Raw genomic sequence first — 13,044 nt, 5'->3', positions numbered from 1 at the left:
CTTCAATTGTTTCATCTGAGTAGTGGTGGCTAAAAGTGTTCTTCAAGCACTACCTTCACATGCCATTCAATTATTCCTGTTTACAGAGTGTAACATTTCAAAGTGGTTTATTTAATAATGTCATTTCCATTCTCTGGCTTTAGAGGATTTTCTAAGGCCTTGAGGTTTTAAACTTTTGCATGGAAGGATATTGTTTTAATTTAATATAAAAATTGGCCTTTAATTAAAAAAAAAAAAAAAGCTAAAACCAACAACAGTAGTTACCAGTGGCTCCTGAATTTGCTTCAAAGGAGACAATCAGTCACACAGACCATTTCAGAAAGGTACATCAGGTATTTGACAAGGTTCAGCAGCAAGCCTGGTTATTTTTATGTTTTTTTCATGTGGACAGTTGTGGCTGTTTTTATCAGAGATAATTCTTGTATTTCCTACTCAGCAGTTTACAGCTGGTGGGAAATACATTAAAAAATGTTGGGTTTTTTATGTGAATATTATGAAGAGTCAAACAATGAGAGTATAAAAAGGACTGGGGATCTCTGCAAACATGAAATTGTTTCTTCTGATTCTCCAAAATGGGGTATTACTGTATAAGGGTGTCCCTGAAGGAATGTCTTTTTCTCCAGGCTGTACTCAGGATAATTATTTATGTCCCTTCCCAAATATTGCTCAGCTTCATTCATAATGGAAGCTGGAAAAAACCCTGTACTTCATCTCAAGGTGATAATCTTGATTACCTGTTTAAAGTAACTGATGTGAAGAACTCCTGATGGCCTGAACTGCAGTGTGACTTCTGATAACACCCAATCTTTTCACTGGGGTCCTTCAACTTTTCGTTCTATTTACTGTATGGCTGTTTTTCCAGCTCATACATGTAATGGATTTGCAATTTAATATTTCATTTGGTATTGCCACCATATGGCTCTGGATGCTGAGAGGGTATGGGCTGAGTGAGTAATGGCTCCAAGATAGATTTGTGACTGAAGCTATAGGCTGCTGAATAATCTTATTTTAAATCAAATGAAGATCTGATTAGAGAAGGTTATTGTTGCTGAGGTGGTGATTTTCTGTGTAGCTCAAGGGAAAATAGTTCTGTCTGTTTAGTTTCTGGGAACGTCTGCAAAGAATATCTTTTTAATAAATCAACAAAAAACGGTGGAATTTCACTAATCATTACCTGTAAACTAATCCAGGAAAAACTCCATGAATTAAAGTGTTCCTATTTAAGTAGCAATGAACAAAATGCTCCATCACTAATGCAATAAAAGCGTCCTGCTTACTGTTAAGTGAGGGGTTTTTTCTATTAGATTTCTTTTTTTTTTTTTTTTTAGTCTCAATTATTTGCTAGAATTACCAACACTTGAGATGAGCTGCCTTTGGAGGTGCTGAGTTTTTTAGTGTCGGCACCAGCTCAGCAGAACTCTGGAGGATAAACTTTAAATACAGAGTTTCAGCAAGCAAAGCCAAAACTTCTCTAGTCCATCTTGGACGTGGTGGAAGTGTGCTATGTTAATTTTACGTTTTCATCGAGTGCCAAGGTGAGGTTCGTGTTCCTGAGACGGTGCTGAAAGGACTGAAGCCTGTGATTTCACTGCACGCTCATTTGGTGTAGATTAGATTAAAATTATTCCTCCTCCTTTGCAAAATCTGTAAAGCTGTGGCCAGAGTGTTCTTGTGCAGCTGGGTGTGACTGCTGTCTTTCTGATTCTCCCCTTCTTTTCCCCTCCCCAGGGTCAGTACAGGCCCTCTGACCTGCTGTGTCCGGAGACCTACGTGTGGACGCCGATCGAGCAGTGCCTGCCCCTGCTGGAGAACTCCAAGTACTCTCGGTTCAACCAGGATGAAAAAGCAGGTAAAGTTTACCAGGAATGACAGGCCTGTGAACTGTCTGTCTTCTTACAGTGTATCAGCAACATCTGCTGCTGCTGCAGCATTCTGGAAACGGGATCTTTGAAATACAAAAAAAGCGTTAAAATTCACAGCTCCTGCAGCAGACTCGGCAAATGGAGGGGTTTGTTTTGTAACATAAAGTCAGCAATGCAGATTTTAAATACATTCTGTTTTAAAGATTATGCATAGTTCCAAATAAACACATATTGCTGCCTTTCAGATAATTATATTTGCTATTCTGGGCACGAACAAAACCAGTCAAATAATTGTTCCTCACAGTCCGGTCAGAGGGATGCATAAAGGAAGGAGATGGGAGTCAATACAGGAGAAGCTTAAAGGCATCAAGTGCTTTTGTTAAGAAACAAAGTGGCAGATTTGGTTTAACAGTCTGTCAGTGAATGTGAAAAATACAACCAACAGCGGAAGCACCTTAAACATCCTAAAGTAGATAGATTTATACATTCTGTAAAATAAAGGCTTAGTGATTCGCCAGCGTAAAATGGTTGAAAATGTCACTGACCAGCACATAATACAGTAATGCTACTGTAAAACAAGGCAACAAGATGGAAAAAAATGCCTGTATTTGCTTCAGTTCCTGACTCTCTGGGCCGATGGCAGGTCCCAAAGGAGCTGTGTTAGAGAATGCTTGAAGTGGTGCTTGTGGGGAAAGGGAACCAACTTAACTTCAGTTTTTAATTGGAAATTGCTGAATATCCTCTTTTTGTAGTTTTCTTTCTCCTGTGAATAATAATTGAATGTGGCAGTGGTATTAATCAGAGGTGTGTGGTGTTACTCAGCTCAGGGGTATGTAACACCATGGTCTGTTTCTAAACACCAAAATACAGATTTACCTGTCTCTGAGTGGTCTTCAACATTTGCTTCTTTCTTTTTCCTTTTTGTCTTTTACTCTCTTTCCTTTTTCTTTTTTTTCCTTTTTGATCTTTTTACTTTTTACTGTAGTTTAGTGGGATTTTCCTTCCCTAGACAGTTAACTGTTAAATCCTGGGAGGGCAGGATGTAGATAAATCAAAGGAATTTGAATAGGCTGCTTAATCAGGACTGTGAAGTTCTGGAAGTGCTGTTGAGTTCCTTGCACATCCTGTGCTTGCTGCGTGGTTGCTCAGCTGCAACACTAATAATAATAATTACAAGAACTACAATAGCAAAGTTCAAGTAAATTTCTAGCCATAGATTATGAGTTAAAGTTTTAGCAGCAGAATTACCTGGAGGGTTCTGTGCAAATAGGGAATGTTCTTTAGGGATTGTGGATGTTGCCATGTGATGTGGTTGGCAAACAGACTTTTGGATGCTCGTTGAAAAGAGTATTTATCCCCCAGGGAAAGTCTCTGTGTGTAAGAGCAGCACATGATCATGCCTTGGTCAACCAGAACCGTCCTTAGACTGGGGAGGGGAAATTGGAAAGGAATTACAAAGGCAGGAGGAAGAAGGGAGTGGCTTTGGAGGCCAGTGGTGTTCAGGATGCTCTTGGTATCCAGAGTGCTAAACAGCTACCTTTGAAGGTGTTAACCCCGTGCAAGCAGAGGGGCATCGTCATCTCCTCGACTGTGTGAAACCCCTGTGGCAAACCACGTGTTTGGGCACTGCAGGATGTGAAGCTTTGCATCACCATCAGCACAGAATCTCTCGCTGCAGACACTGCTGGAACTGTGACTTGTGTCCTGTGGTTTAAGGAAATTAAAACATAGCTCCACGTTGAAGTGCACCGGGCCTGCTGTGAGCTGGAAGTCACTGGAGGTTTAAGCAGTTGCTTGCTCCAAGGAAGCCATTTCTCAACAATGAAATCAGCTTCCTTCTTAATTCTTTGCTCTCTCTCCAATAGTCAGCACTGTGAGTTTAATGAAGTTACAGTGAATTTTAAAGAGAGCAATAGGGGTGATGGGTGTGCTTCGTTCCTCCTGCTTCAGCTCTCTGTCATACTGTCCATAAGTATGGTTAGAGCAGGTCATGATTAATCAGGAGTGGGATGTGGAAACTGAGGGCAGTAACCAGATCCACTAAAGGAGTGGGGAAAAAACAGTGCAGCTTGCACTGCTGTCTGGGGCAATAAAACAGTCACTGGAAATAGTCATCTTCTAATGTTGTCTGCAATGTCAGAATTTCTTAGGCATTACCTCACAGTAGTTTCTTCATAATTTTCAGCAATTTCTGAATGTGTCTTCCCTCCCTTTAAAAAAAAAAAAAAACAAAGAAATTTAGGTAATAAATTTACCAGTTGCAGCTTCAGGAGAGAATGTGATGTGCTCTGACCTCTCAAATCTCTGTAATATGAAAAGGATCTTGGAGTATTCGTGCATGTTACGTTGCAACACTCCTTCCTCTAATCAGATTTAATTTTAGTTTTCTGGAGGAAAAAAGAAAAAGGTGCTCAGAAAAAGTAGCCTTTTTTTTTTTTTTCCTAAAGCACGAGAAAATATTCCTTGATATTTATGGATGATTTTTCCTGCTTTTCGTTATGTGGTTGTGTCAAGCTGTAGCATTTTCAAATGTTTTTAGAGTGTATTGTTTGCCACTTCCTTCTTCTCTGGCATCTCATACTTTTATCAACAGCTGGAGAATGAAGAAGAGAGGACAGACAAACTAAACAAAGTCCTTAACTCTTTATACAAGCCAGATAAGTCTAAGGAAGTGTCTCAGTTAATAACACTTTACTATCCCTACTTACCCTCAAAACACAGACAGCAATGAGGGTTTGTCCCAGCAAACACTCGAATTAGGTACTTAAATAAATTGCTGGTAGGCTCTTCATGTGCATTTCCTAAAATGCATTGAAAAGCATAAGTTACCTCTGAAAACATTGTGCAGAGCAACATTCAGACAGCATTCATGGGTGGAAGGTCACATTTGTCAAGTATTTTTGCTTTTATAAACTGCCACTTTTGCCTAAATTACTCGTGCCTCAGAACAGATTTTATATTTTTGTGTGAAAAATTCAGAAGGCCTGACATCATCTTATAAAAGAGAGATTTATTAGGATTCTGATATGTTTATTATTAACTATTCACCAGTCATTTACTTACAACTAAATAAGTAGTTGATGAGATGGGGCACTAACAGAGGGTTTGGATACTGATGCATTCTGGAAATTGAGATAGTGCTGAACTTCATTTAACAGGCCATTAGCTGTAAGTACAGATGGAGATATGCTGAAATAAAAAGAAGTTAATTAAAAGGTTGCTCTGCAGATAAGTACTTGTCTGGGACTTTGACAGCACATCAAACTGACGAGCAAAATTCAGTCAAATGATAGCAGCTGCTGAAATATTCCTGGGCATGATCTGTGTGCCACACTCATTAACTTCCTCCTCTCCAAACTAGTCCTCGGGCTTTTACTTCACTGGTACTTTCACCAGCTGCTTTGCCCATGAAACAAAGGCAGTATGGAAAGAATTGCAAATAATTTACTTGGAATCCTGGCAATTTTTTTTATCCTTCCGCTTCCCATTTTCCTGAGATTAACCCAGTGATGTGTCTTCTCTTTGTGATATCTGTTGAGGTTTTCAGTTGGTTGCTCCTGAGAGAAGCCCGTGACAAATGTCTCCATGAAGTAAAATCTTTATGAAAATCTACTTTTGGGACGGTAATTAAATTAGTGGGAAACTTCCAGTCTCTCTTCCCATCAGCACTGGACTGTCAAGACTATTAAAGAGCAGCTTCAGGTGAGGGCAGATACAATCCCGGTGTAAAAGTGCTTCAAAGCCTTCATGTCATGTAATGTGGGGTGTACACAGTGCCAGCCAGGGGGCAGAGGGCACTGTTACCCAAGTGAAGCAGCTTGGTGTGAATTTCTAGGAATGGTCCACAGCAGTGGAAGCTGCTCCCCACCCTCCTGTGTCTGCAGGAGCTGTGTGAGCAGAGCTGTGAGCGCTGCAGATCAAAAGGACTTCAGTGCTTTTGCTGCCTCGACTGATTTGTCTGCTGAAGTTGATGAATTGGATAAGCTGATACACATCTGCTCAGCTTCCTGTGTGTCTAATAATAGACTGAAATCAAAACGGAATCGAGTGGAATACATCAATTAAAATGAAAGTATTTTCCCCAGCGTTGAAAAATTACACATAACAAAGGCATAACACAGGCTCCTCTGTCTTTGCTTTGTGTGCTCTTAGAGACACGACAATCTTTGCTCCAGAGAGTGTGGTTAACAGAAACCACGGTGGAGGCAAAAGGATGGGATAAAGAAACAGAGAAGCACTTCTGGGTTGCCTGGTCGATTGTAGCAGTAGACTAAATTATAGCCTATTAATAGACTAAACTGAACTTTTTGTAAACATCACAGTGAAGGAGAGTTTCAAGGAGGGATGTAAGGAAGTCATCTTCTGCAGGGTGAGAGGTGTAGGAGAAATGAAGGATATGGGGAGGCACGGAGCAGTTTCCTTGGAAACAGATTAACTTGTCTGGGATATCAGATCCCGTAGTCAGAGGTAGAGCTTACATTGCTGCCTGCTAGGAGTGAGGATGGAGGGAAACAAGAGGGTGGGAAGCCTTAGCAGTGATGTTCTGTGGTGTGATCAGGGTGCAGGTAGCTGGCAGAGACGTGCCTGGAAAGATGGTGAAGAGAATTTTGCAGTAGTTCATGTAAGTAGAAAGGTGCAAAGAAGGACTTGGCAAGAAGAAGCTGTTGAAATAAGCAGTGATAGGATTCAAACTTGACCATCTAGATAGGCATTTGTGGAGATGAATAAGACAGGCTGTTATTTGGATGTACACTATGTAGAAAGAAACTAGATGTGGAAACTGAAGAGATGACAAAGCCAAAGGATTCAGCAACCGCTTTTCTTCCGCCCCTTGCTCTTGCTGCAGCCCAGACTTTGCATCTGCCCCTTCCACACAGCAATCAAGACCTTGCTTCTTCCAGCAGAGTGGAAGTCCCTAGGAGAATTTAGGCTTGATTGACTAGTTTCCAGCTGGTCTGAGCCAAAATTACGGTTGGCATTGGAATCAAGAGAAGATGATTTGTGTTTTCTGTGCTTTCCAGTGAACTGGGCAGGCTGTGTCTGCACAAAGCACAGATGCTGAAATCCAAAAAACCTATTCCTATCTATTCTGCTGCTCCTAGTGAGCTAGAGTAGTGAAAGGCAAACAACATTCCCAGTGTCTAACAACTTCTGAATCCTCTTATTAACAATTGCTAATAATGCATCTTAATGCCTCTCGCAAGAAGCTGAGGGTTATTAGTTCCAGTAAATAAAACGTAAAATGCTTACCCAGAAATCTGCAGGCTTGTTATACAAAACTATGCTCATTTTAAATGTGTTTTTGTGCGTAATGCCTTCAGTAGAAAAAAAGTCCGTCACGACTATTTCAATAACTCTCATTTCTGGTGTTGTGCTTTTCAAGCCATTTAATTTTACGTACAATTCAGACACTGCTGTTAAAAGCATTTCAGACGTGTTTTACATTTACTGTGTGCGTGAACGCAAGTATTTTGACTTTTTTTTTTTTTTTTCCCCCCATCAAGTGCAGAGGCTGTTTAATTTTACAGTGTGTTTAAAAACACAGTGTATCAGCATGGTAGTGTTCTGGTCCCTCCTCCCTCTCTCAGCAGAGAAGCCACGACCGCAGATTTGTATCCTGCGAGTGAACCGCGGTTGCCGTTTGGTCTCCTCGGATAGTTCAGGTCCCTGGCAAAGCGCTGGATCCGTGTGGTGCTGCATCTCTGGGTGCAGGCAGAGGGATTGATGCAAAAGCCACTCTATGGTAATGTTTATAAGGGGTAGTGTGATGCAGATTAACGTTTACAAGGGTAAATGCGCTGAGGTTCTCGAGACGATGAAAACGCGGTCGCAAAACCATCGCAGATGGAAAACATTAAACCAGTTGTTTAGAACTGTGCAATCATCTGATTTGGGAGAAATTGCTGGTTTTCTCTAGAACAACTGCTGTTTATAATTTTTTTTTTTTTTTTTAAGATAGTGTTGTGTACTTTGGAGAGTTGGGAAAGAGTTTAAATAAACTCTCCGATAGATCACGAACTAAATTCTCCTAAAGAAGTAACTTTCCACTATTATCAGAGCTATGGGTAATAAATTTGAATGCTATAACCGAGGAAAAGACAGACATATCAGTTCTTTCCAGCAGCACCTCTAGAACAGACACATCTTACAAGTTTTAATCTGTTTCTAATTAGGTTTATGAACACTTAGAGCCATCAGAATGCATATTTCTAAATCCAGTGCGATCCTTGAGCGTACAAGATGTTTAAACAATGAAGATAATGCCAATAAGGTGTAGCCAGGCAGACTTTTCCCTCACTTTTTAGTATGTTTGTATTACAGTGAAATGACTGGCCTGGGGTTTTAGCCTTAGTGTGCAAAAATATGCTCAAATATTGCAGTGCTTCTGCAACAAAAAGGCAACGTGAGCCACTTAATTTGTGGGTCCTTAGCAACTGGCAGGGCATGAATTGTTGTGTGGGTTAGAAATTGCAAACTTTAATAAATCTTTGGCATTTCAAAGTTTGTATTCATTGATATTCTGAATGTGTCTGCTTCTGACATGGGTGTAGCAGAGTAAACCAGTGCCCCTCAAGCAGCACCACTGTCTGACTTCCACTGTGGTTCATGAAACCTTTGGCTTGGACTGCAAAATCCTCAAAAATATGTTTTAATCCAAAATTACCATCATGGAGATTGTGTAGCGAGCAGAGGTATTTTGAAATTAAATTTTTTTTGAGGACTTTGCTTGAAAAAGAAAGGTATCCTGGCATACTTCACTTTTCTTTGCCTTGAAGAGATGAATCTAAGATGGCTTTATGCTCAACTAGACCAGAAATGAACTTCTGAGTTGCTGAAGAATCAGGGGAATGTGGGGAAGGGCAAGGACTGCCAAATCCTTGTAGGAACCATTTTCCACGCGCAGAAGGTGTCAGAGGCACAAGAGCAGAAATTAAAAATCAAATAATGCGGGACAAGCAGAGAGATCACGCGGATTTATTCCATGCTGAGGACAACCAGCATATGGGATTAGTTTCAAAATGTGATAAAAGTTGAAAGCTGTAATTAGGCCCAGGCTCAGAGCAGCTGTGGAAGGGACACCACAGGCATGTGCTGAGAGCCCTGGCTCAGCCAACTCTGCCAGGGTCAGCCCTTCTGGAACAATCCACGGTGCCTCCAAACGTGTTCACTCTCTGCTCTGGTGACATCATCCCAGCTTTCCACGTGGAACATAATTGATTCCATGTTTTAATTAATTTAGCCAGCAAATTGATTGCTGTAATCTGATTTATTTAGCTGATAAGCTACTGCCAATTGCTTCAGTTTTTCCTATTTCATGGAAGTGTTTGCATTTGTAACTCTCAGCTTGACTCTCGTCTCTGGCTTTTTTTCCTCCCCACATATCAGTCTTAACAAGGACTTTGCCCTTCTTTTTGAAAGATCCTCTTGCTGCTTTCTGCCATTTTTGTTTCAAGTATTTTAATAAGTAGCATTGAACTCTTTTAATTTTTTTTTTTTTTCCCAACTTTTCCTACCCGTTTTTTTTTGGAGCTGTAACTCCTTAAAACATAACCTTCTATATTTGTTTTTTGTGCTGTCTTTTCATGGAATCACAGACTGGTTTGGTTTGGAAGGGAACCCAAAGCTCACCTGGTTCCAACCCCCTGGGCAGGGACACCTTCCATATCCCAGGTTGCTCCAAGCCCTGTCCAACCTGGCCTTGGACTCTTCCAGGGATGGGGCAGCCACAGCTTCTCTGGGCAACCTGTGCCAGGGGAGAATTTATCCCTAACATCTAATCTACATCCACCTCTCCTTCTGTTTAAAGCCATTCCCCCTTGTCCTGCTATCCCCACCATCATCACCATCCCCAATCTTTTCTGTTTAAGCTGCATCAGTATTCTCAACCTGTAATTCACAGATTTTGTAGCAAGTTTAATGTGTCTCTCCTACCATTAACTGAGCCACTTTAGATTATCTACAAGTGACTCCAGGTTGCTTTCATTGGTGGTTCCAAGCGCTTGTTGGATTAGAAATGCCTGCAGAATCCATCAGAAATTGGTTTGGTCGTGAGTGAGCTGGTAAAACTCGGACTTAGCTAGTTCTGATCTGCAGAACTACCTCTTACAGGCTGCTGAGTCAGGACACCTGGCTTAGGGAGAACGTGCCCTGGAACAGCATAGCTGACAGTTGATTAGACAACCAAAAACTAGTTAAAACAGACTGGGAAAAAAAACCAAACAACAAAATGTGCTGGGTATGCAGTTAATAATCTTCATTGGCAGTTCACATTCTCATTTCTCGTATCTGAAGTCATCAAGAGCGGTGTTAGAGATACAACTTCAAAGCAAGGGACTCGTTCATTTTGTCCCCTGGAAGAGCATCTAAAAGTGAAATAGTTATCTTTGTCAACTTGCCATTGACTGGATTATATTCCGTTTTTTTCTTCTTTCTCAGTGTCCTGACTCCAGAGGCACTGGATACTGTTTTCAGATGGGAAGCTGTTCAGTCTCACTTAACCAACATTTTCCCTGGTAGCACTAGGGTTTGTTTTTTTTTATATTGCATCCCTAAAAAGCAAGTCCTTGGAGAAATATCCTATCAGTCCTTGATAGGACAAGAGGAAATGATCTCAAGTTGTGCCAGGGGAGATTTAGTTTGGATACTGGGAGAAGTTTCTTCACTGAAAAGGTTGTCCAGCCCTGGCACAGCTGCCCAGGGCACTGGTGGAGTCCCCATCCCTGAGGGATTTAAAAGCTCTGTAGATGTGGCACTTGGGGACATGTGTTAGTGGTGGCCTTGGCAGTGCTGGGGGAATGGTTGGACTTGCTGGTCTTAGAGGGCTTTTCCAGCCTAAACATTCTGTGACCTATGATTTAAATCTTGCCCTTCTGTAGCCACTTTTTAGGCACCTTTTTTCAGGATAATAAACTGACGTGTAAGAATAATTGTATTATATGAGAGCTCCTCATAAATAAACTGGGAATTTTATATATATATTGCTTTATGTGCAATTCTTGGGTTGTGTTTAACGGGCAGATTCCTTCCAATGTGTCCAGATCAGCAGGACATGGTTGGATTTTAGTGTTGGGCAGCTGAGTCAAGGATTGTTTGCAGATAAGCCAGAAGTTTTTTTGCTTACAGCTGAAACCAAGAGCTGCTCTCAATTGCTGTATTCTTCACAGGCAATGTTTTCCATTGGCCCCCATTCATGTTTACTACTGGAATAATAAGAGTCACAACACAATGAGTGATTGTTTCCTCGTGGCACAGCGGGGTGAGGGCTCTCAGTGTGTTCCGTGGGGGTGATGAGGCTGCTCCCTCCTCGGGATTGAATTGCAAATCCTAAAGCAGTTGTAGGATTTCAGGCACAAAGCCCAAAAGTTTTGTTTGGGAGATGTCTCTAGGATTTCCCCTTGTTGCGACTTCCTATCCTTACCCATTTTAAGGATCCCTATAAGTTATACATGTAAAACTGGAATTTCTCTGTCTTCACGTTTTAAGGATCATCGATAATGTTCTGATAAGCTGCATTTTTCCACTTACAAACATTCTCTTTTTCAAAAAGCTTCCAAAAGCTCCTTTTTTTTTTTTTTTTCCTCCCCTTGTTAGAGTAACTGCAAAGATTTGGCTGATTGAGAATATCCTGAGCGTTTTACTGTACTTCCTTTGTGACTTGTGCTTTCTGGTTTTAATTAGGAATTCTTTTCATTGAATTTTTGTGTGTCATTGTTTATGCTTCGTTTTAGCTTTACTTTGGTTTGAGTTAGTATTTTTATACCCCAAGGCATAGGGGGTCTTTAATATTCCTTACTGTATGAGTCCAGTGTGGAAGAAGCAATAGGAGAAAAGGCACATTTCAGCTCATTGTTTTATATAAATACCGCTGTTATTGGGTATTGCTTATTGTCTCTTTGAGTTTTGAGGATGACATCCTATACTTTGCTGGTGAACAAAAAGTAATAATGCTTTAAACTGAGTAAGACACGAGCTTAAATTCACAGGTCAGACATATCTGGCTTCTGACTGCAGTGGAATAATTTTCTATTTTCATTAATTAAAATCTCCTATATTTCGGCTATAAAATTTGAAAAGTTAATTTGTTTCTTCCTTTTGCAGTTTCTTTGTTTTAAAATCATTGATCATTAACTGTGACAAGATCATGTAAACCAGATGTAGCTTTTCTTTAAAAAAAGTTGGACAAGTTTCTCAAATAAATTATCATCACCAGAGTGTAACCAGCAAGGGATTGGTGCTTCTTTTGATCATTTTTACACCTAGTTTGAAAGCTTGGCTATCATGAAACTTTTAAACTTCCTTCCTGTAAATTCAATTTTAAGCTTTTTTTTTTCCATTTGAAAAATATGAACATTCTGTTCATCTTTAAAAATCATGTAAGTCCTAAGTTCTTCAAAATTGAAAATTAAAAACCAAGAACAACTTGAAACAAAACCAAAAACCCAGCACACCCTTTGGGCTGTCAGTCCAGAAAATACAGTTGTAAACTGTTTACCTTTGTGCTTTTTGTTCTGTGGATTTTATGCTTAGAGGTAAAAATAATTTTTCTGAGGTTCCATTCTTAAGTGAAATGAAAACTTAATTTATAATGTGAGTTATTTACCTGGGAGTTTCTTTCAAAGTCTGCTTTCAGAGTGAAGCACGGGGTTTCAGTCAATGGCAGGGTGTTAAATATTTGAATTTTCAAATTAGGACCGGTTCTTTGCCTTTTGCTTTCCTTCTTTCACTGTTTCATCCTGCTATGGTGGGGGGAAAAACAATATCTAGGTTCTCTATGTAGAATGGATGCAGGAGGACAAGGTGACCATGGCCAAATCCTTTTGTTATTCTTGGGAATAAAAAAAGGCAAAATCATTCCTCCTTGTTTCCACACTGGCATTTCAGCAGGAATGCATATCAGCAGCTGAGGGTGATGTTTTGGTTTCAGGAGGGAGCTTGTAGGTTTAGGGGAGAAGTTGATTTGGGTTGTGCAAAGAAATAAGGAGTGGATTGTGCGGGAGCACGTCGGGCTTCCTGCTCCTCACATTCCTCCTCCTCCCTTGGGTGTAAAAGCAAGAGCTCAAATCTTGACTCAGAAAAGTCAAGAACTCCAATCACGCCTGCCAAGACAACCCATTGCATAAAGGAACTTTAAATCACTGCTGCTTTTTACTCTGCTTTTCGCTGGTACTTAGCAACGGAGCTG

General features: G+C 40.5%; 1 protein-coding gene across 1 annotated transcript in view; it reads left to right on the top strand.

Moving 5' to 3' along the window:
- ATE1 (arginyltransferase 1) overlaps positions 1-2,285 on the top strand; it is a 46,267-nt gene extending 43,982 nt beyond the window's left edge. The window contains exons 11-12 of the mRNA XM_027906179.1: positions 1,729-1,854; positions 2,190-2,285. Of these exons, the coding sequence (XP_027761980.1) occupies positions 1,729-1,854; positions 2,190-2,285 (222 nt within the window). The remainder of the gene's footprint in view (positions 1-1,728; positions 1,855-2,189) is intronic.
- Positions 2,286-13,044: the final 10,759 nt, after the last annotated feature.

The sequence above is a fragment of the Empidonax traillii genome, unplaced genomic scaffold (assembly GCF_003031625.1).
Source record: "Empidonax traillii isolate 1590-97213 ecotype Southwest subspecies unplaced genomic scaffold, ASM303162v1 scaffold1257:size348801, whole genome shotgun sequence".
NCBI lineage: Eukaryota > Metazoa > Chordata > Aves > Passeriformes > Tyrannidae > Empidonax > Empidonax traillii.
Note: the sequence above shows the minus strand (reverse complement) of the source record. Positions and strands in the feature narration are given on the sequence as shown.